Genomic DNA, 23,160 nt, shown 5'->3' with positions numbered 1-23,160 from the left:
TGGGGATCCTGGACGTCACAATGGGTCCTGGGGACAAGGAGGGATCCCCAGGATGTCACAATGGGCCCTGGGGACAAAGAGGGGTCCCCTGAATGTCACAATGGGCCCTGGGGACAAGGAGGGATCCCTAGGATGTCACAATGGCCCCTGGGGACAATGGGGGGTCCTGGGACGTCACAATGGGCCCTGGGGACAAGGGGGGGTCCCCAGGATGTCACAATGGGCCTGGGGGACAAAGGGGTGCCGAGGATGTCACAATGGGCCCTGGGGACAAAGGGGGTCCCTATGGTGCCACAATGGGCCCTGGGGACAAAGGGGGTCCCCTGGATGTCACAGTGGGCTCTGGGGACAAGGAGGGTCCCCAGGATGTCACAATGGGCCCTGGGGACAAAGAGCGTCCCCAGCATGTCACAATGTGTCCTGGGGACAATGTGGGGTCCTGGGATGTCACAATGGGCCCCAGTGACAAAGGGGCCCCCTGAATGTCACAATGGGCCCTGGGGACAATGGGGGGTCCTGGGACGTCACAATGGGCCCCAGTGAGAAGGGGGGTCCCCAGGATGTCACAATGGGCTCTGGGGACAAAGAGGGGTCCCCTGAATGTCACAATGGGCCCTGGGGACAAGGGGGTGCAGTGGATGTCACAATGGGCCCTGGGGACAATGGGGGGTCCTGGAATGTCACAATGGGCCTTGGGGACAATGGGGGTCCCCAGGATGTCACAATGGGCCCTGGGGACAATGGGGTTGCCCAGGATGTCACAATGGGCCCTGGGGACAATGGGAGTCCCCAAGGTGTCAGAACGAGGCCTGGGGACAAAGTGGAATCCTGGAATGTCACAATGGCCCCCAGTGACAAAGGGGTTCCCCACGGTGTCACAATGGGCCCTGGGGACAAAAGGGGTCCCCAGGATTTCACAATAGCACTGGGGACAAAGGGGGGTCATGGGATGTCACAATGGGCCCTGGGGACAAGGGAGATCCCCATGGTGTCACAATAAGCCCTGGGGACAAAGTGGGGTCCTGGGATGTCACAATGGGCTCTGGGGACAAGGAGGGTCCCCAGGATGTCACAATGGGCCCTGGGGACAAAGGGGGGTCCTGGGATGTCACAATGGGCCCCAGTGACAAAGAGGGTCCTCATGGTGCCACAATGGGCCCTGGGGACAAAGGGGGTCCCCTGGATGTCACAATGGGCTCTGGGGACAAGGAGGGTCCCCAGCATGTCACAATGGGCCCTGGGGACAATGGGGGGTCCCCACGGTATCAGAATGGGCCCTGGGGACAAAGGGGGTCCCCTGAATGTCACAATGGGCCCTGGGGACAGTGGGGGGTCCTGGGACGTCTCAATGAGCCCTGGGGACAAGGGGGGGTCCCCAGGATGTCACAATGGGCCCTGGGGACAAAGAGGGGTCCCCTGAATGTCACAATGGGCCCTGGGGACAAGGGGGTGCAGTGGATGTCACAATGGGCCCTGGGGACAATGGGGGGTGTCCAGGATGTGAGAATGAGTCCTGAGGACAAGGGGGGGTCCCCATGGTGTCACAATGGGTCCCTAGTGACAAGGAGGGGTCCCCATGGTGTCACAATAGGCCCTGGGGACAAAGTGGGGTCCAAGAATGTCACAATGGGCCCTGGGGACAAAAGGGGTTGCCATGGTGCCACAATGGGCCCTGGGGTCAAAGGGGGTCCCCATGGTGCTACAATGGCCCTGGGGACAAAGGGGGGTCCTGGGATGTCACAATGGGCCCTGGGGACAAAGGGGGTGTCCCCATGGTGCCACAACGGGCCCTGGGAGCAAGGGGGTGGCCAGGATGTCACAATGGGTCCTGGGGAAAATGGGGGGTGCCCAGGGTGTCACAATGGACCCTGAGGACAAGCGGGGGTCTCCATGGTGTCACAATGGGCCCCAGTGACAAAGGGGCTCCCCTGAATGTCACAATAGGTCCTGGGGACAATGGGAGGTCCTGGGACGTCACAATGGGCCCTGGGGACAACGAGGGATCCCCAGGATGTCACAATGGGCCCTGGGGACAAAGAGGGGTGCCCTGAATGTCATAATGGGCCCTGGGGACAAGGAGGGATTCCCAGGATGTCACAATGGGCCCTGGAGACAAGGGGGTGTCCCTAGGATGTCACAATGGGCCGTGCGGACAAGGGTGGTACCCACGGTGTCACAATGGTCACTGGGCACAAGGGGGGGTCCCTATAGTGTCACAATGGGTCCTGGGGACAAGTGGGGTCCCCAGGATGTCACAAGGGCCCTGGGGACAATGTGGGGTCCTGGGATGTCACAATGGGCCCCAGTGACAAACGGGGGCCCTTGAATGTCACAATGGGCCCTGGGGACAATGGGGGGTCCTGGGACGTCCCAATGGGCCCTGGGGACAAGCAGGGATCCCCAGGATGTCACAATGGGCCCTGGGGACAATGGCGGGTTCTGGGACGTCACAATGAGCCCTGGGGACAAGGGGGGGTCCCCAGGATGTCACAATGGGCCCTGGGGAAAAAGAGGGGTCCCCTGAATGTCACAATGGGCCCTGGGGACAAGGGGGTGCTGAGGATGTCACAATGGGCCCTGGGGACAATGGGGGGTCCTGGGACCTCACAATGGGCCCTGAGGACAATGGTGGGTCCCCTGAATGTCACAATGGCCCTGGAGACAACGGGGGGTCCGCAGGATGTCACAATGGGCACTGGGGACAAAGGGGGGGTCCCCATGGTGTCACAATGGGCCCAAGTGACTAGGAGGGTCCCCACGGTGCCAGGATGGGTCCTGGGGACAAGGGCGTCCCCCAGATGTCACAATAAGCCCTGGGGACAAAGTGGGGTCCTGGGATGTCACAATGGGCCCTGGGGACAATGGGAGTCCCCAAGGTGTCAGAACGAGCCCTGGGGACAAAGTGGAATCCTGGAATGTCACAATGGCCCCCAGTGACAAAGGGGTTCCCCATGGTGCCACAATGGGCCCTGGGGACAAAAGGGGTCCCCAGGATTTCACAATGGCCCTGGGGACAAAGGGGGGTCCTGGGATGTCACAATGGGCCCTGGGGACAAAGGGGGTATCCCCATGGTGCCACAACGGGCCCTGGGAGCAAGGGGATGGCCAGGATGTCACAATGGGTCCTGGGGACAAGGGGGTTCAGAGGATGTCACAATGGGCCCTGGGGATAATGTGGGGTCCTGGGATGTCACAATGGGCCCCAGTGACAAAGGGGGTCCCCTGAATGTCACAATGGGTCCTGGGGACAATGGGGGGTCCTGGGACGTCACAATGGGCCCTGGGGACAAGGAGGGATCCCCAGGATGTCACAATGGGCCCTGGGGACAATGGGGGGTCGTTAGACGTCACAATGGCCCCTGGGGACAAAGAGGGGTCCCCTGAATGTCACAATGGGCCCTGGGGAAAATGGGGGGTCCTGGGATGTCACAATGGGCCCCAGTGACAAGAGGGGGTCCCCAGGATGTCACAATGGGCCCTGGGGACAAACAGGGGTCCCCTGAATGTCACAATGGGCCCTGGGGACAATGGGGGGTCCTGGAACGTCACAATGGGCCCTGCGGACAAGGAGGGATCCCCAGGATGTCACAATGGGCCCTGCGGACAAGGGGGGGATCCCCATAGTGTCACAATGGGTCCTGGGGACAAGTGGGGTCCCCAGGATGTCACAATGGGCCCTGGGGACAATGTGGGGTCCTGGGATGTCACAATGGGCCCCAGTGACAAAGGGGGTCCCCTGAATGTCACAATGGGTCCTGGGGACAATGGGGGGTCCTGGGACGTCACAATGGGCCCTGGGGACAAGGAGGGATCCCCAGGATGTCACAATGGGCCCTGGGGACAATGGGCGGTCCTGGGACGTCAGAATGGGCCCTGGGGACAAGAGGGGGTCCCCTGGATGTCACAATGGGCTCTGGGGACAAGGGGGATCCCCAGGACGTCACAATGGGCCCTGGAGACAAAGGGGGTCCCTTGGATGTCAAAATGGGCTCTGGGGACAAGGAGGGTCCCCAGGATGTCACAATGGGCCCTGGGGACAATGGGGGGTCCTGGGACGTCACAATGGGCCCTGCGGACAAGGAGGGATCCCCAGGATGTCACAATGGGCCCTGGGGACAATGGGGGGTCCTGGGACGTCACAATGGGCTGTGGGGACAAGGGGGGGTCCCCAGGATGTCACAATGTGCCCTGGGTTTCAAAGAGGCGTCCCCTGAATGTCACAATGGGCCCTGGGGACAATGGGGGGTCGTAAGACGTCACAATGGGCCCTGAGGACAAGGAGGGATCCCCAGGATGTCACAATGGGCCCTGGGGACAATGGGGGGTCCTGGGACGTCACAATGCGCCCCAGTGACAAGGGGGGGTCCCCAGGATGTCACAATGGGCCCTGGGGACAAAGAGGGGTCCCCTGAATGTCACAATGGGCCCTAGGGACAAGGGGGTGCAGTGGATGTCACAATGGGCCCTGGGGACAATGGGGGGTCCTGGAATGTCACAATGGGCCCTGGGGACAAAGGGGATGTCTACATGGTGCCACAATGGGCCCTGGGAGCAAGGGGGTCCCCAGGATGTCACAATGGGTCCTGGGGACAATGGGAGGTGCCCAAGATGTCACAATGGACCCTGAGGACAAGCAGGGGTCTCCATGGTGTCACAATGGGTCCCCAGTGACAAGGGGGGGTCCCCATGGTGTCACAATGGGCCCTGGGGACAAACGTTGTTCCCCTCAATATCAAAATGGGTCCTGGGGACAAAGTGGGCTCCTCGAATGTCACAACGGACACTGGGGACAACGGGAGGTCCTGGGACGTCACAATGGGCCCTGGGGACAAAGTTGGTCCCCACGATGTCTCAATGAGCCCCAGTGACAAAGGGGGGTCCCCAGGATGTCACAATGGGCCGTGGAGAATGAGGGGTCCTGGGACATCACAATGGGTCCTGGGGACAATGTGGGGTCCTGGGATGTCCCAACGGGCCCCAGTGCCAAAGGGGGTCCCCTGAATGTCACAATGGGCCCTGGGGACAATGGGGGATCCTGGGACGTCACAATGGGCCCTGGGGACAAGGGGGGTGTCCCCTGAATGTCACAATGGGCCCTGGGGACAATGTGGGGTCCTGGGATGTCACAATGGGCCCCAGTGACAAAGGGGGTCCCCTGAATGTCACAATGGGCCCTGGGGAGAAAGGGGGTCCCCAGGATGTCAAAATGGGCCTTGGGGACAAAGTGGGGTTCTTGGATATCACAATGTGACACAGTGCAAAGGGGGTCCCCATGGTGCCACAATGAGCCCTGGGGACAAAGGGAGGTCCCTAGGATGTCACAATGGGCCCTTGGGACAATGGGGTTCCTGGGATGTCACAACGGGTCCCCAGTGACAAAGGGGGTACCCACGGTATCTCAATGGGCCCTGAGGACAATGGAGGTCCCCATGGTGTCACAAAGGGTCCCCAGTGACAAAGGGGGTCCCCAGGATGTCACAATGGGCCCTGGGGACAAAGAGACTCCCCAGGATGTCACAATGGGACCTGGGGACAAGGGGGTCCCCAGGAACTCACAATGGGCTCTGGGGACAATGGAGGTTCCCCAGGATGTTCACAATAGGCCCTGAGGACAAGGGGTGGTCCCCATGGTGTCACAATGGGTCCCCAGTGACAAGGGGGTCCCCAAGGTGTCACAATGGGCCCTGGGAACAACGGGGGGTCCTGGGACGTCACAATGGGCCCTGGGGACAAGAGGGGGTCCCCAGGATGTCACAATGGGCCCTGGGGACAAAGAGGTGTCCCCTGAATGTCACAATGGGCCCTGGGGACAAGGGGGTGCAGAGGATGTCACAATAGGCCCTGGGGACAATGGGGGGTCCTGGGACGTCACAATGGGCCCTGGGGACAAGGAGGGATCCCCAGGATGTCACAATGGGCCATGGGGACAATGGGGGGTCCCGGGACATCACAATGGGCCCGGGGAACAAGGGGGTTCCCCAGGATGTCACAATGGGCCCTGGGGACAAAGAGGGGCCCTACGACGTCACAATCAGCCCTGGGTACATGGGGGGATCCCCTGAAAATCACAATGAGCCTTGGGAGCAGAGGGGGCTCCCCAGGACGTCACAGTGGGCCCTGGGAACAATGGGGGTCCCTTGAAGGTCACAATGGGCCCTGGGGACAATGGTGGGTCCCCTGAATGTCAAAATGGGCCCTGGGGAAAAAGAGGGGTCCGCAGGATGTCACAATGGGCACTGGGGACAAAGGGGAGGTCCCCATGGTGTCACAATGGGCCCAAGTGACAAGGAGGGTCCCCACGGTGCCACGATGGGTCCTGGGGACAAGGGCGTCCCCCAGATGTCACAATGGGCCCTGGGGACAATGGGGTTGCCCAGGATGTCACAATGGGCCCTGGGGACCACGGGGGTCCTGCGATGTCACAATGGGCCCTGGGGAGAAAGGGGGTCCCCTGGATGTCACAATGGGCTCTGGGGACAAGGAGGGTCCCCAGGATGTCACAATGACCCCTGCGGACAAGGGGGGTGTCGATGGTTTCACAATGGGCCCTGGGAACAAGGTGGGGTCCCCATAGTGTCACAATGGGTCCTGGGGACAATGTGGGGTCCTGGGATGTCACAATGGGCCCCAGTGACAAAGGGGTTCCCCATGGTGCCACAATGGTCCCTGGGGACAAAGGGGGTCCCCAGGATTTGACAATAGCACTGGGGACAAATGGGGGTCATGGGATGTCACAGTGGGCCCTGGGGACAAGGGAGGTCCCCCATGGTGTCACAATAAGCCCTGGGGACAAAGTGGGGTGCTGGGATGTCACAATGGGCCCCAGTGACAAAAGGGGGTCCCCATGGTGCCACAATGGGCCGTGGGGACCAGGGGGGGGTACTGCAATGTCACAATGGGCCCTGGGGAGAAAGGGGGTCCCCTGGATGTCACAATGGGCCCTGGGGACAAACGGGGGTGTCGACGGTGTCAAAATGGGTCCTGGGGACAAAGGGCGTCCCCAGGATGTCACAATATACCCTGGGGACAAAGGGGGTCCCCACGGTATCAGAATGGGCCCTGGGGACAAAGGGGGGTCCCCTGAATGTCACAATGGGCCCTGGGGACAATGGGGGTCCTGGGATGTCACAATGAGCCCTGCGGACAAGGGGGGGTCCCCAGGATGTCACAATGGGCCCTGGGGACAAAGAGGGGTCTCTAAAGTGTCACAATGGGCCCTGGGGACACAGAGGGGCCCTAGGACGTCACAATCAGCCCTGGGGACAAGGGGGGGGTCCCCTGAAAGTCACAATGAGCCCTGGGAACAGAGGGGGTCCCCAGGACGTCACAATGGGCCCTGGGAACAATGGGGGTCCCTTGAAGGTCACAATGGGCCCTGGGGACAATGGTGGGTGCCCTGAATGTCAAAATGGGCCCTGGGGACAAAGGGGGGGTCCGCAGGATGTCACAATGGGCACTGGGGACAAAGGGGGAGTCCCCATGGTGTCACAATGGGCCCAAGTGACAAGGAGGGCCCCACGGTGCCACGATGGGTCCTGGGGACAAGGGGGTCCCCCAGATGTCGCAATGGGCCCTGGGGACATTGGGGTTGCCCAGGATGTCACAATGGGCCCTGGGGACAATGGTGGGTCCCCTGAATGTCAAAATGGGCCCTGGGGACAAAGGGGGGTAGCAGGATGTCACAATGGGTACTGGGGACAATGGGGTTGCCCAGGATGTCACAATGGGCCCTGGGGACAATGGGGTTGCCCAGGATGTCACAATGGACCCTGGGGACAAAGTGGAATCCTGGGATGTCACAATGGCCCCCAGTGACAAAGGGGTTCCCCATGGTGCCACAATGGGCCCTGGGCACAAAGGGGGTCCCCAGGATTTCACAATAGCACTGGGGACAAAGGGGGGTCACGGGATGTCACAATGGGCCCTGGGGACAAGGGAGGTCCCCATGGTGTCACAATAAGCCCTGGGGACAAAGTGGGGTCCTGGGATGTCACAATGGGCCCCAGTGACAAAGGGGGTCCCCATGGTGCCACAATGGGCCGTGGGGACAAAAGGGGTCCGCAGGATGTCACAATGGGCCCTGGGGACCAGGGGGGGTCCTGCGATGTCACAATGGGCCCTGGGGACAAAGGGGGTCCCCTGGATGTCACAATGGGCTCTGGGGACAAGGGTGGTACCCACGGTGTCACAATGGGCCCTGGGAACAAGGCGGGGTGCCCATAGTGTCACAATGGGTCCTGGGGACAATGTGGGGTCCTGGGATGTCACAATGGGCCCCAGTGACAAAGGGGGTGCCCTGAATGTCACAATGGGTCCTGAAGACAATGGGGGGTCCTGGGACGTCACAATGGGCCCTGGGGACAAGGAGGGATCCCCAGGATGTCACAATGGGCCCTGGGGACAAGGGGGGGTCCCCAGGATGTCACAATGTGCCCTGGGTACAAAGAGGCGTCCCCTGAATGTCGCAATGGGCCCTGGGGACAAGGGGGGGTCCTGGGATGTCACAATGGGCCCTGGGGCCAAACAGGGATCCCCATGGTGTCACAATGGGCCCTGGGGACAATGGGGGGTCCTGGGACGTCACAATGGGCCCCAGTGATAAGGGGGCATCCCCAGGATGTCATAATGGGCCCTGGGGACCAGGGGGGTCCTTCGATGTCACAATGGGCCCTGGGGACAAAGGGGGTCCCCTGGATGTCACAATGGGCCCTGGGGACAAAGGGGGGTCCTGGGATGTCTCAATGAGCCCTGCGGACAAGGGTGGTACCCACGGTGTCACAATGGGCCCTGGGAACAAGGGGGGGACCCCATAGTGTCACAATGGGTCCTGGGGACAAGTGGGGTCCCCACGATGTCACAATGTGTCCTGGGGACAATGTGGGGTCCTGGGATGTCACAATGGGCCCCAGTGACAAAGGGGCCCCCTGAATGTCACAATGGGTCCTGGGGAAAATGGGGGGTCCTGGGACGTCACAATGGGCCCTGGGGACAAGGAGGGATCCCCAGGATGTCACAATGGGCCCTGGGGACAAAGAGGCGTCCCCGGAATGTCACAATGGGCCCTGGGGACAATGGGGGATCCTGGGACGTCACAATGGGCCCCAGTGACAAGGGGGGGTCCCCAGGATGTCACAATGTGCCCTGGGGACAAAGAGGCGTCCCCGGAATGTCACAATGGGCCCTGGGGACAAGGGGGTGCCCTGAATGTCACAATGGGCCCTGGGGACAATGGGGGGTCCTAAGACGTCACAATGGGCCCTGGGGACAAGGAGGGATCCTGGGACGTCACAATGGGCCCCAGTGACAAGCGGGGGTCCCCAGGATGTCACAATGGGCCCTGGGGACAAAGAGGAGTCCCCTGAATGTCACAATGGGCCCTGGGGACAATAGGAGGTTCTGGGATGTCACAATGGGCCCTTGGGGTTTAGAAGTCAGGTCTAAGAGTGCAGCGTTTGGGGTGCAGGGGCTTGGGGGGAAATTTAAGGTTGCAGAGTGTGGGGTTCACAGGACTGGGGCACAGGATTTGGGGGTGCGGGGTTTCAGGGTTCAGGATTTGGAGGTGTGGAGCTTTGGGGTGCAGGGGTTGGGAGTGCAGGGTGGTGGGGGTGAGAGATTTGGGTGCAGGATTTGGGGGTGCAGAGTCTTGGGAGGCAAGGATCCGGGTCTGCAGGATTTGGGGGTTCAGTGTTTAGGGCAGCACAATCTTGGGGTGCAGGGGTTTGCAGTGAAAGGTTTGGTAGGCAGGATTTGGGGTGCAGGATTCTGGGGTGCTGGGTTTGGGGTACAGGATTTGGTGTTGCAGGGATGGGGTTGAAGGGTTTGGGTTGCCAGGCCTTTGAGGTGCAGGATTTGGAGGTGCAGGGTTTGGGAGGGAATTCTTTGGGGTGCAGGGTTTGGGGGCAGGTTTAGGGGTGGAGGGTATAGGACGGAAAGATTTGGGAATGCAGGGTTTGGGGTGCAGGTTTCGGGGTTCAGGAAGGTAGGGAGGGCAGGATTAGGGGGTGCAAGGTTTCAGTTGTAGGGTTTAGGGGTGCAGAGTTTGGTAGGGCCGAATTTGGGGGTGCAGGATCTGGGGTGCAGGGTTTGGGAAGACAGGATCGGGGGTGGAGGATTTGGGGGTGCAGGATTGAGGGGCAGGGTTTTGGTGCAGGGCTTGGGGTCAGGATCTGGGGTGCAGGTTTGGGAAGAGTATTTTGGGGTGCAGGATTTTGGGTGCCGTGTCTGCGGGGCAGGTTTGGGGTGATCACTGCTGATCCGCACACACTCTCTCTCTCTGTCCCCATTGTCCCCAATGCCCCCTTACCTGTCTCACCTCCTTCTCCAGCTCCGCTCCCACCCCCCCAATCCCCCTCAGCGGGGCCAGCCCGGGGTGCAGCTCCTGCAACGGCTCCTCCTCTGCATTCATTAACAATTAACACCCTCAGCAGCGCTAATTAACACCCCCCCCACCCCCCCGTATCCCCGCTGCCCCCTAATTACCCCCTAATTCGTGCTAATCACCCCTAATTCCCCCTCATTACTCACCCAGCAGCCCCTCGATGTCCGGAGCCGCCATCTTGCCCCGCCGGGAGGGCCACAAACCACCTCAAAATTGACCCAAAATAGCGCTTTTTCAACCCAAAACCCTCCCGCTGAGGCTCCCCGAGCTGTGTCCCCAAAGCCCCCGCTGTTGTCACCTCGGGAAAAGCGCGAAAAAAGCGGCCCCGGGGGTCCCCGCGCTTCGCTTCGCGCTCTGAGGGAAAGCGCGGGAAAACGAGCGGAGACGGAAAGAGCCGAGCGGAGCCGAATGGGCTCGAGCGGAGCCGAATGGGCCCGAGCGGAGCCGAATGGGCCCGAGCGGAGCCGAACGGGCCCGAGCGGAGCCGAGCGGCGCCCGAGCGGAGCCGAATGGGCCCGAGCGGAGCCGAGCGGCGCCCGAGCGGAGCCGAATGGGCCCGAGCGGAGCCGAACGGCGCCCGAGCGGAGCCGAACGGCGCCCGAGTCCCGGCCGGGGCCGAACGCACCCGAAGGGACCCGAAGTCTTCCCGAAGGGGTCCGAGTGGAGCCGAACGCACCCGAAGGGACCCGAACCCACCCGAGTGGACCCGAACCCACCCGAAGGGACCCGAACCCGCCCGAAGGGGCCCGAACCCACCCGAAGGAGCCCGAACCCACCCGAGTGGACCCGCACCCACCCGAAGGGGCCCGAAGTCTCCCCGAAGGGACCCGAACCCACCCGAAAGTGCCCCAAAAGGCGCCAAACTCCCAAATCCCCCCCTTTTTACCCCAAAACCCGTGTTCCGCTCCCCCCCCGGCCCCTCCTCTTCCTCCCCGCCCCCCCCCCCCCCACTTTCTCCCCCTTTTTCCGCCTCACGATCGTTTCCCGCCGCGGCGGCGGCTGCGAGCGAGGCCACGCCCCCTTCCTCAGGAGGCGGCCAATGGGAAGCGGCGGGGGGGTGCGTGGCCACGCCCACTGTGCGTGGCGTGCGCAGAGGCGGCTCCGAGAGAAGCCGAAGATACACGAAGGGAGCCGAAGGCACCCGAACGCACCCGAACGCACCCGAAGGGACCCGAGTGGGGCCCGAACGCACCCGAGGGGACCCTAAGGCACCCGAAGGGACCCGAACGCACCCGAAGGGACCCGAGTGGGGCCCGAACGCACCCGAACGCACCCGAAGGGACCCGAACACACCCGAAGGGACCCGAAGGGACCCGAGTGGGGCCCGAACTCACCCGAAGGGACCCGAGGGGACCCGAACGCACTTAGGGGGCTCCATGAGTCACTTATGGGTCACTATGGGGCACTCCTGGGTCCCTAAGGGGGAAATTATGGGGGTCTATGGGGAGTTCAGGAGGGACCCAGGAGTACCCCAAGGGACCCAGGAGTACCCCAAAGGACCCAGGAGTTCAGGAGGGACCCAGGAGTGCCCCAAAGGACCCAGGAGTTCAGGAGGGACCCAGGAGTGCCCCAAAGGACCCAGGAGTGCCCCAAAGGACCCAGGAGTGCCCAAATGTGTTGTGTTTTGTTTTTTCTCTCTTGTTTATGTCCTCTTTTACCTGAAATGGGACAATGGGGGCAATGGGGGCAATGGGGGGCAATGGGAGTCAATGGGGGGCAATGGGGTCAATGGGGGGCAATGGGAGTCAATGGGTCAATGGGTTCAATGGGAGTCAATGGGGGGCAATGGGGGTCAATGAAGTCAATGACTCAATGGCTCAATGGGGTCAATGGGGATCAATGGGTCAATGGGTCAATGGGGTCAAAGGGGATCAATGGGTCAATGGGGTCAATGGGTCAATGGGGATCAATGGGGGGCAATGGGGATCAATGGGTCAATGGGGTCAATGGGGGTCAATGGGAGTCAATGGGGTCAATGGGTCAATGGGGTCAATGGGGTCAATGGGGGTCAATGGGGATCAATGGGGGTCAATGGGGTCAATGGGTCAATGGGGATCAATGGGGGGCAATGGGGATCAATGGGTCAATGGGGTCAATGGGTCAATGGGGGTCAATGGGAGTCAATGGGGTCAATGGGTCAATGGGGTCAATGGGTTCAATGGGGGTCAATGGGGATCAATGGGTCAATGGGGTCAATGGGGTCAATGGGGATCAATGGGGGTCAATGGGGTCAATGGGGGTCAATGGGGGTCAATGGGTCAATGGGTCAATGGGGATCAATGGGGTCAATGGGAGTCAACGGGGTCAATGGGTCCCAGGGTCACATTCCCGCTGTCCCTGTCCCCGCTGTCCCCGCTGTCCCAGGGCTCAGTGCTCGCTCTTCATTGGTTCCTGGCCTTTTGCATTCATTAATATTCGGTTAATTATTCGTTAAGGTTTTCTTGCCATAGTTGAGCCCAGCAGGAACCCCCGGGGTCCTAAAACCCTCCCTCTCTATGGGTCCCTATGGGTCTCTATGGGTCCCTATGGAGCTCTATGGGGCTCCTTGGATCTCTATGGGGTCCTATGGGTCTCTATAGGTCCCTATGGGGTTCCATGGGGCTCTGTGGTTTCCTATGGGCCTCTATGGGGCTCTATGGGTCCCTATGGGTCCCTATGGGTCCTTATGGGTCTTAATGGGTCTCTATGGGGCTCCTTGGGTGTCTGTGGGTCCCTATGGGGCTCTTTGGGGCTCTATGGGTCCCTATGGGGCTCCTTGATGCTCTATGGGTCTCTATGGAACCCCCAGGGTCCTAAACCCCTCCCTCTCTATGGGTCCCTATGGGTCTCTATGGGTCCCTATGGGTCTCTATGGGGTTCCATGGGGCTCTGTGGCTCCCTATGGGCCTCTATGGTCTCTATGGGTCCCTATGGGTCTCTACAGGCTCTACGGTCCCTATGGGTCTCTATGGGGTTCCATGGGGCTCTGTGGCTCCCTATGGGCCTCTATGGTCTGTATGGGTCCCTATGGGGTCCTATGGAGCTCTATGGGTCTCTATGGGTCCCTATGGGTCTCTACAGGCTCTACGGTCCCTATGGGTCTCTATGGGGTTCCATGGGGCTCTGTGGCTCCCTATGGGCCTCTATGGTCTCTATGGGTCCCTATGGGGTCCTATGGAGGTGGGTGGTTTTTTCCAACCAAAGTGATTAATGAGTTTTTAGGGTTTATCCCAAATGATGGGAACCCCCGGCTCCTTCCTTCCCTCCTTCCCTCCTTCCTTCCTTCCTTCCCTCCTTCCCTCCTTCCTTCCTTCCTTCCCTCCTTCCTTCCTTCCTTCCCTCCTTCCTTCCTTCCTTCCCTCCTTCCTTCCCTCCTTCCCTCCTTCCTTCCTTCCCTCCTTCCCGCCTTCCCTCCTTCCTTCCTTCCCTCCTTCCTTCCTTCCTTCCTTCCTTCCCTCCTTCCTTCCTTCCCTCCTTCCTTCCTTCCTTCCCCTCTCATAACCGCACGCGAGCCCCGATGCTGAGGGCCCTTGAGCTCCTCCTCGCCTTTGAAAACAACACGGCCGACCTCATCTTGTTGATGATGGGGATCTCCTGGAGCAGGCCAGGGATCTTCTGGAGATCCTCGGAACGTGGTGCTTTCTTTTGAGCCTACGACTTCTCTGCCTGGGGCCTCTTCCCATTGGACGCTCTTGGAGGAGCCACTGAGTTTTTGGAGCTCGCCACCTCTTTTGGATGAAGCTGGAGCAGCTGGGGATGGGCCTGGGATGCTGGGCAGGAAGAGCCAGGGCCGGTGCTGGACCCTCCCCAGCCCATTTCTCGCTGTTCGCTCCTCCAGAATCCTCTGAATCTGATGGTGAAGATGACGAAGATGACGAAGATGACGAAGATGACGAAGATGACGAAGATGACGAAGATGACGAAGATGACGAAGATGACGAGCGCGGCCCCATGCGGGAAGACATCAAGAAGCTGATGGAAAGCAAGAAGAAGCAGCAGTCGCTCCAGGAGAGCTTTGGATACCCCAGACCACCCCTTGTGCTTTGGATGCCCACACCACCCCTTGTGTTTTGGATGCCCCAGACCACCCCTTGTGCTTTGGATGCCCACACCACCCCTTGTGTTTTGGATGCCCCAGACCACCCCTTGTGCTTTGGATGCCCACACCACCCCTTGTGTTTTGGATACCCCAGACCACCCCTTTGGGGAAGACCCTCCGTATGCTGAGGTGTTGCGTCTCCTTCCTCTTCATCCTCTAAAAGGTGTTTGGTAAAGAGCAGAGATGGAAGTGGGGGTTCCCATCATTTGGGATAAACCCTAAAACTCATTTTGGTTGGAAAAGACCCTCGAGGTCATGGAGGCCAAGCATAACCCAGCCCTGGCACTGACCCATATCCCTGAGGACGTTGTCTAAGGTTGGACAGGAGCTCCAGCACAGTCGTCCGCAGCCGGTGCCGGCGAGAAACCTAAAATAGGACATGGGAGAATTGGCATGGGAGCGTTGACCACGCCGAAATACCAGGGTGGGGTCTGTGCTGGAGCTGCAAGGGTGGGATGCGGGACGAGGGAGCCGGAGCTGCTTCCACGCAAGGAGGCGCAAACATCCACCATTTCCATGTTGGTTTTAGCAGGGTTTTAGGAGGATCCGTCCATCCGTCCATCCATCCGTCCATCCATCCATCCGTCCATCCATCCATCCTCCATCCATCCATCCATCCTCCATCCGTCCATCCATCCTCCATCCGTCCATCCATCCGTCCGTCCATCCCTCCGTCCATCCCTCCGTCCATCCCTCCGTCCATCCCTCCGTCCCTCCATCCGTCCCTCCATCCCTCCCTCCATCCCTCCCTCCATCCCTCCCTCCATCCCTCCCTCCATCCCTCCGTCCCTCCATCCATCCCTCCATCCATCCCTCCATCCATCCCTCCATCCATCCCTCCATCCATCCCTCCATCCATCCCTCCCTCCATCCCTCCCTCCCTCCATCCATCCCTCCATCCATCCCTCCATCCATCCCTCCATCCATCCCTCCATCCATCCCTCCATCCCTCCATCCATCCCTCCATCCATCCCTCCCTCCATCCATCCCTCCATCCATCCCTCCATCCATCCCTCCATCCATCCCTCCATCCATCCCTCCATCCGTCCATCCCTCCATCCGTCCATCCCTCCATCCGTCCATCCATCCATCGCTGTGAGACCGTGGGGCAGGGTCCCATCCATGGGGGACATGGGGGGCACATCCTGCCCGAGCTCGCGGGGAGCAGAGGAAGGGACAGAGGGGTCTGGGTGGCCCCGGAGGAGCTTGGAGCAGAGCAGGGGGCACAGAAATGCAGGGAGGGTCTTGGAGATGGGTCCGGAGAGGATCCAAGTGTATATGGGGAGGGGGAAAGGGATGGGAGGGTGCAGGGGGTGTCACACAGGGTGGGAGTGAGCACGCAGGGACCAGAGCCGAGCTGAAGGTGCTTGGTGGGGATGGAGGTGATTGAGCAGGGGACAGGAGCAAAGGCCTGCGGAGGGCAACGGAGCTGGAGGGGGTTTGGAGGGGTAAAGAGGAATGGGGGAGAATCAGGAAAGAATCTGGGGCATGGGGCCTTTCCTCACACGGGAGATGCTCCACTCCCTTCAGCATCTTGGTGGCTGCGCTGGACTCTCTGCAGCAGTTCCCTGTCCTTCTGGAACTGAGGGGCCACAACTGGACACAACATTCCAGGTGTGGTCTCACCAGGGCAGAGCAGAGGGGCAGGAGAACCTCTCTGACCCACTGACCACCCCCTTCTAACCCACCCCAGGTACCATTGGCTTCCTGGCCACAAGGGCCCAGTGCTGGCTCATGGTCACCCTGCTGTCCCCAGGACCCCCAGCTCCCTTTCCCCTACGCTGCTCTCCAACAGGTCCTTCCCCAGCTTAGACTGAAACCTGGCCTTGTTCCTGCCCAGGTGCAAGACTCTACCAGTGCTGCCCAGCGCTGATGAAATAAAGAATGCCGCCGAACAGCGGCATTGCCTCTGCTCTTCACTCCATCTCTTCGCTGCCAGAGAGTTCCCGCTTTCTCCAGAGCGCAAGAGACGAGGCCGAGAGAGCCCGGGAAGAGCCGGAGCCACCCCCGCCTCCCCGAGCCGGCCGCGCCAGGAATTCAGCCGCCCGAGCGCTCTCCCCGCCACCCCCCAAGCGGCTCCCGCTGCCCGCCCAGGGGAACCGGGGCTCCCCGGCCCGGGACTCACCGGCCGTGCCCGCTCCGGACGCCGCTCAGCGCCGCGCTCGGGCGGCACCGCCATGCTGCGCGCCGCCCGCACTGGAAGGACCCCGTTCCCATAGCAACGGGGGCCGCGCCGCGCGGGGTCCGGCCCGCAAGGCCCCCGTTCCCATAGCAACGGGGCTGTCTACCGCAGCGCCGGGCTGGAAATGCCCCGCTGCCCTAGCAACGGGGCTGTTTAGCGCGGAGCCTGCCTAGAAACGTCCCCGCAGCCCCGCGGGACGCGCTCTGCCCTCCCCGGGAACCCCTCCCCATCGCCGGCCTTGCTGCTCCGACCGGGCAGAGCCCGCGGAAGGACCGGAGAGGCCCCGCTGTCACCCCGGGGTACCCGGACGGGAGGTGAAGCCCAAAACCACAACCTCCAGACCCAAGGACCTGGGGCAACTGATTTCTGCCCTCAAATTCTGGCTCCATCCTTCCGGGTCAAACCGGCAGTTTCTCCAATTCACCCCTGAGGTTTGGGGTGATCACTGCTGATCCGCACACACTCGCTCTCTCTGGTATTCACCTCCACTCCTGCTCCTTCACCTCCCCACTGTTCTCTCCACTCCTCTCTTCTCGTTCCCACCACACTCTGCACACAGACCCGACCACTGAGAATGTTCCAGAACACGCTGATCCAAACCCCGCTGGGACCTCCGGGCTCCATGGCAACGTGAAAATTGAGTGTGCCACAGAATCCCTTTGGGTGTCAAACACCTTGAAGGTGCTGGAGTCCAAGCACAACCCCCCGGCACTGCCCACGGCCCTCAGGAGCTCCTGTGGAAACCCCTCCAGGGATGGCGGCTCCAGCCCTGCCCTGGGCAGCCCGTTCAGTGCCCGACAGCCCTCGCTGGGAGGAACAGCTCCCAGGCTCCAGCCAGAAGCTCACCCGGTACCGCTGGGGCCGTCTCCTCTCCTCCTGCCGCTCGTTCCCGGGCAGAGTCCCCGAAGCCCGCTCTCCGGGCGCTCTGCGGGCGGCTCCTGGCCCGGCCGCCCCCCGCACTCCCGCTCTGGCTCCGCCCCAAGGCTCAGGCGGGAACGGCCGCTGCGGCCCGGCCGGCCAATCGCAGCTCGCCGCCTCAGCCCCGCCCCCTCAAACCAGCCCTTGGCCCCGCCCCCTCCCCCCAGCCCCTCAGGAGGAGCCGCACCCGCTGGTGCTGAGTGCGGAGCTCAGCGCACGAACAGCTCCACAGTGTGAGAGATGCAGCTGTGATTCGAGCTGAGATGTTCAGTGTTTGCAGATGGAACGAAACGAGGCACGGGCTCCGAACCTGGAGAAAGGAAAAGGTGGTCAAGTTCTATGTGAAAAGTTATGAAACTTGTTCATGAAGTCTCATCCAAAGACCCCTCCCCAAACCACCCGGTGACACTGGGCAGGAGAACAGGGGGGGTCACGGAGGAGACTGGGAATGGTTCCCTGAGACTCATTTTAATGAGCAGCGAGGAAAGGTTGTGAATCTGCACAGGCGTTCCTGGGTCATTATGGATATGCAACACCTCACTGTGTTTAACACACCTCTGATTGTTTAAAGTGTGCGTGTTGGGCGGAGCGAATCCCCCGCGCTGCTTTGCTTTTGCTCTAATGAACACGTGTTTAAGGAATACAAGTAAGGAATGGGATTAAACGTTGTTTATCCACAGAAAAAGCCAAAGTTATTTATTTCAATTTCCAATATTCCTACATGGTTTTGAAAACTATAAATCTAGGGTTCAGGATTTTCCAAAGGAAATGATCCATCAGCCAAAGTCCTATTATAGCTTATTTTATTGATATGGTGGCAGAATATTTTAAAGCCCAGTGCAATTCAGCGTCACAGTGCTCATGAATGGGAGGGACACATTTCCACATCGAAACGATACCATTTCTTCCTTGCCGGACTCCAGTGCAACGAGTCAGTGGTGACGGAGTCAGTGATGCACAAGCTGTAGAGGTTTACTCAGCTACATTTCAAGAAGGACACTTGTCACTCCTGTCCATGTTCCTCTGTATCCTTAACCTCGGAACTCGCTGGTGTGCAAAGCACCTTGTGCCCATGGTCTTTCTCAGACTCTCTTTCACCTCCTTGTTCCTCAGACAATAGATCAGAGGGTTCAGTGCTGGAGTGAACACAGCATAAAAGACAGACACTGTTTTGTTGAGTTTGGACGGACAGATCCTCCTGGGCCCGGCGTACATGAAGAGAGTGGCCGAGGAAAAGATCATGACTACAGCCAAATGGGAGGTACAAGTGGAAAGGACTTTTCTCCTTCCCTGCACTGAAGGCATACACAAGATAGTTGACAAGACACAGCAGTAGGAGAAAACAATGATCAGGAGAGGTGTCAGCAGGATCACCAAGGCTAACACAAAGTCCACTGTCTCTGCAAGGGACACGTCAGTGCAGGAAAGGCTCAGGACGGGAGAGATGTCACAAAAGAACTGGTTCATGACGTGTGGGCCACAAAACGTGAGCTGTGAAATTAAAGACACCTTGACCAAGGAGATGGAAAAGCCTCCTGCCCATGAGAGAATCAACAGCTGAAGGCATAGCTTGTGCGTCATGATGGCTGGATAGCGCAGGGGATGGCACACAGCCAGATAGCGGTCCCAGGCCATTGCAGCCAAGACGACACATTCAGTGCACATAAGGGAGATGAAGAAGTATAACTGGGTCATGCAGCTGGAGAATGAGATGGTCATGCTCTGGGACCAGAACCCAAGCAAAAGCCTGGGCAGTGTTACTGAGACATAACAAATCTCCAGGAAGGACAAGTTCCCCAGGAAATAATACATGGGCTTTTGGAGGTGACGGTTCCTTTTCACCACAAAGATAATAACGGCATTCTCAGTGATTGTTACCATGTAGGTGGCCAGAAAGACCAGGTAAAGTGACTTCCTTCATTTCCTAATAGGAAATTATCCACCTTTGTGTTTTCAGTGGCAGCAGTGATGGTCATAGGAGAGACTGCTACAGAGATCACAAACCCCTTAGCTACAGATTTCAGGAATTCACGTTTGAGGAAGAACTTTGAACTGAATCTAAAGACCAGATCCTGCAGTGGGTGGTTCCTCTGGCTTGTATTAAACACCCGTCTGTGACAGAGAAGAATTCTTTCTTGTTTCAGTTTGCTCTCAGCTCTGATTCAGACAGCTGTCCAGCCAGTAACTTAGAGCAGATCTTGCACGTTCCTCTTGGCTGTTTTGCTCTGGATTCCTTTCATACGCAGTGGATATCTGCTTGAGACATTGACTGAGCATTTGTAGCCTAGACTGTAATACTGTATATGGACATGTCTCCTTCCAAAACTCATCTCCTATTTGTGCTCTAGAAATGCCAATTTCTCCTCATGGACATTTTAGTGATCCTTTACCAACCTTTAAGTAGTTGTCCATACCATAAATGATTTAAGGTGGAGGAGGTGAGGTTTATCCTTACTGCTTTTAAGGGCAATGGGAGCAAATAATGAACACATAAACATACTTCATTCCAATCTCTTACATTTTACAGCTCGATAATATATGCACGTTTGTGTATGCATGAGAGAAAAACATGTTGTACCAAAGATGCATTAATCTATCCAGAACAGTAATATACTCTTCAGCTATTTCCTTTCATCCCCTGAACACGTGTGGTCTTTTTATTAGTGAGGGGATGACAAATCTGACTGGAATCAAGGAACGGAGCTTTGGCAGTTTCTGTCTCTAAACATGAAACGGAAGAATCCAGGAAATGGCGAGCAGGATAGAGAATTTAATTGAAAAACTTGATGTGTTTTGCCATTATTCTTGACTTACAAGTGTGTTCCCTCACTATACATCTGGCAGTTTACATGGTGAAAATGTATTGGATGCAATAATCAAGAAGAATTGCTTTTTGAAGGATTCAGCCCAATCATTTACGCTGCAACTGATATATGATTTCTTGATCTATTCATCTGGTACTGTAAGAAAACATGAAGACTGACTTACCAGTTCAGGATTTCCAGCCATGCCTGTGGCCTTTAAACTCCGGTAACGAGCAGTGGATCAGATGGATCTTCTCTGACCCACCTGAGAGGTTTTCCTTCAAAGGACTCGCTGTCTTTGCTGGGAAAGCTTCCCTTATACCATAAGCACTGAGCTGATCAAGTCGTCTGCCGATCAGAGAAATGAAAGGGAAGAGGAAGGTTGTTATCTCTAATGATCTCCAGTAATTACCTCCAGATGCTAATTTCTATGTTAATCACATGTAGGAGAAACAGAGTCTGGCATGAGATCAGGGGAATAAAGACCATAACAGAAAACACATCATGCCTCGTACAGAATGAGTGTTCTGCTGCTAAAAAGCATTAGGAAGACAAGACTAAGTAGAAATTGTATTTACTGAAATGTTTGGGAATTCTGTGGTTTTATTTTGAATGAAAAGGCACATTCTGAGAATGATTTTTTTTCTTTTTTAAAAAAGTCTCCTTCAGTTTCCACATTTAAACAGTAAAGATGCAAGAGCTGGTCCGTGTTTAAGAAACCCAGAAACAGACACCTATGTAGCTGTGTCTGCCATACGTACTGAGAATGCAGACTTTATTTTCTAGATAGGCATGCAATGCAATATTAAATGTCCTTGGACCTATCTGGGTACAAAATTGCCTCCAGAGATAGTGAAATATCATACATATATATATATACTATCAATCATATGTGAGGATAAATACCAATGCCATGTGCAGCACAGCTTCCTTTGGAAGGAAAACCAGGAAAACATGCAGAGCAGTAACCCTGTGTTCTAATGCAGCTCCCGCTGTCACCAGCTGAAGCACCAGAGTGTGGACGCGTCACCCAGAGACGACGACTCTGCCATCCCAGATGGGGGCGAGAGGGAGGTTTTATCCCCCCCCCAGCAATGTTACTGCTAGAGAACTGTAATACTGCATCAAGGAGTCTGAGGGTGAAAGTTAAAGGCATTGCCAGTGGGTCCATAGTTCTAATAAAGCTGGGAAATTAAACCAATATTTTTATTTTTAATAGACTTATTCTGTGGTAGCTGGTTGTAAGAGACTTCTTAAGTAAATTCACCATGCTAGTTTTTGAGGACATGGAAGAGAACGAAAGAAAGGTCGTTTTTTGAGACCAATAGAATGCCAAATTTGGAACAAAGTTTTAATACATGAATTCTTGTAGTTGCCAGAAAGTCCTATACCTCTCTTGGGTCAAGATGTGTTAAGTAAATTGTAAGCTCAAATAACGTTTTCTGAGAATTCTGTTTAGTTGCATGTCCTACAAGAAGCTGCTTAGATGGTGCAGATCTGCTTGTGCAAGTGAGAAATCTCCAAGGAAATTTCGAATGCTGTATTTTCACCAGTATTAACAGCCAATGTTTCGATAAAGCAAATACTACACTGATAGATCTGAAACAGGACTTCGATCCGGTAAGGGAAAACAATATCCGATAAATATGACAGCCAAAATGGAGTTAGAAACGTTGAAGAATAAATTTATGACAACCTTACAGGCTGACTGCATTTGATTGGACTTGCAGATTTGTCTATGAAATAACCTGTGGCTACTGTGGGACAGTATGATGAGATTGCTAGCAGATTGATATACTGACTGTTATATACCAATTGTCACTCTGATCAAGAAAATGTAGGGAATGAATAGGCCATGATCCTTTTGTCATATATGTACCAGTTGTGAAATTTAATTCTGATTTTTTAAATTTGTAATCTATGTCTTTGTAAATTGCACTCGCTGGTTTTCTTAACAGCACAGCTTTTGGTATGCATAAATGTAAATTGCTGCAGAACCTGCAAGTCTTTAATACCAGGCATAGGCCATACTTGTATTTGGTCTGATCCTACATATTTGCACAGTTTTTGTTGGTGGTTCTGGGAAGTCTCATAAAGCTGTAGTGGTTTGGTGTGAAGATAACGATTGGCATCATTCTGTAAAAGTTATTGAAGGTTCAACCCAATTAGCAGAACTTGGCACAGCTTTAAATTACTTAGAGCTTTTTAAGGAGGAACCTCTAAATTTGATTTGTGATTTTGAGTACATAGTCAAGATCCAATGCACGTATCTGATTCCGGACTTTTTGTTTGTTTGTTTGTTGATTAAAAAAAAAAAAGGGGGTGGGGGAGGAGAAGTAGGGAAAACACCACAAAACCAATTGTCAAAAGCATTGTATGTGATGAAATACTTTGCAAGTATGACCCAAAACCATGCCAAATCACAAAGAACCTACATTGGCTATGGTCAAATCACTAGTTAATGGAAAAGGCCACATCAATTGATAACCTGGGGAAAAGGTTCTGTTTGTGTCATTACAGGCCAAGGATTGAAGCGGATTCCCGCGAAATGGGTCAAGCCATGGCTGAATAAAGACAACAAAGATTCAATGGATGCAGATGGACAGGAGGGAGATAAGTTGTGAGGACTGTTTCAGATGTAAACCATGGATCCTAATTCAGTGTTATAGGTGCTCACAGACCTGGAAGATAAATCGAAGTCAACCCATAAGGAAATTCAACAACTTATGGACTACATCCAGAAGACTAAAGAAGATATAGGGCTTTTCGGCTTGGAGGGGTTAACAAACTGGCTAGGGTT

At 56.9% G+C, this 23,160-nt stretch overlaps 1 protein-coding gene and 1 long non-coding RNA gene across 2 annotated transcripts in view; one reads left to right on the top strand and one right to left on the bottom strand.

Moving 5' to 3' along the window:
- The window catches only part of LOC139826188 (uncharacterized), a 285,705-nt gene that overhangs the window by 257,124 nt on the left and 5,421 nt on the right, over window positions 1-23,160 (top strand). The window lies entirely within an intron of this gene.
- On the bottom strand, window positions 17,728-20,565 carry LOC136115831 (olfactory receptor 6B1-like). Its single transcript, XM_065862055.2, has 3 exons — window positions 20,545-20,565; window positions 18,634-19,467; window positions 17,728-17,796 (listed from the first exon to the last, which is right to left on the bottom strand). Exons 1-3 carry the CDS (start codon window positions 20,563-20,565, stop codon window positions 17,728-17,730), a joined length of 924 nt encoding a protein of 307 aa, XP_065718127.2.

This window comes from Patagioenas fasciata, chromosome 36 (assembly GCF_037038585.1).
Source record: "Patagioenas fasciata isolate bPatFas1 chromosome 36, bPatFas1.hap1, whole genome shotgun sequence".
Classification (NCBI taxonomy): domain Eukaryota; kingdom Metazoa; phylum Chordata; class Aves; order Columbiformes; family Columbidae; genus Patagioenas; species Patagioenas fasciata.
Note: the sequence above shows the minus strand (reverse complement) of the source record. Positions and strands in the feature narration are given on the sequence as shown.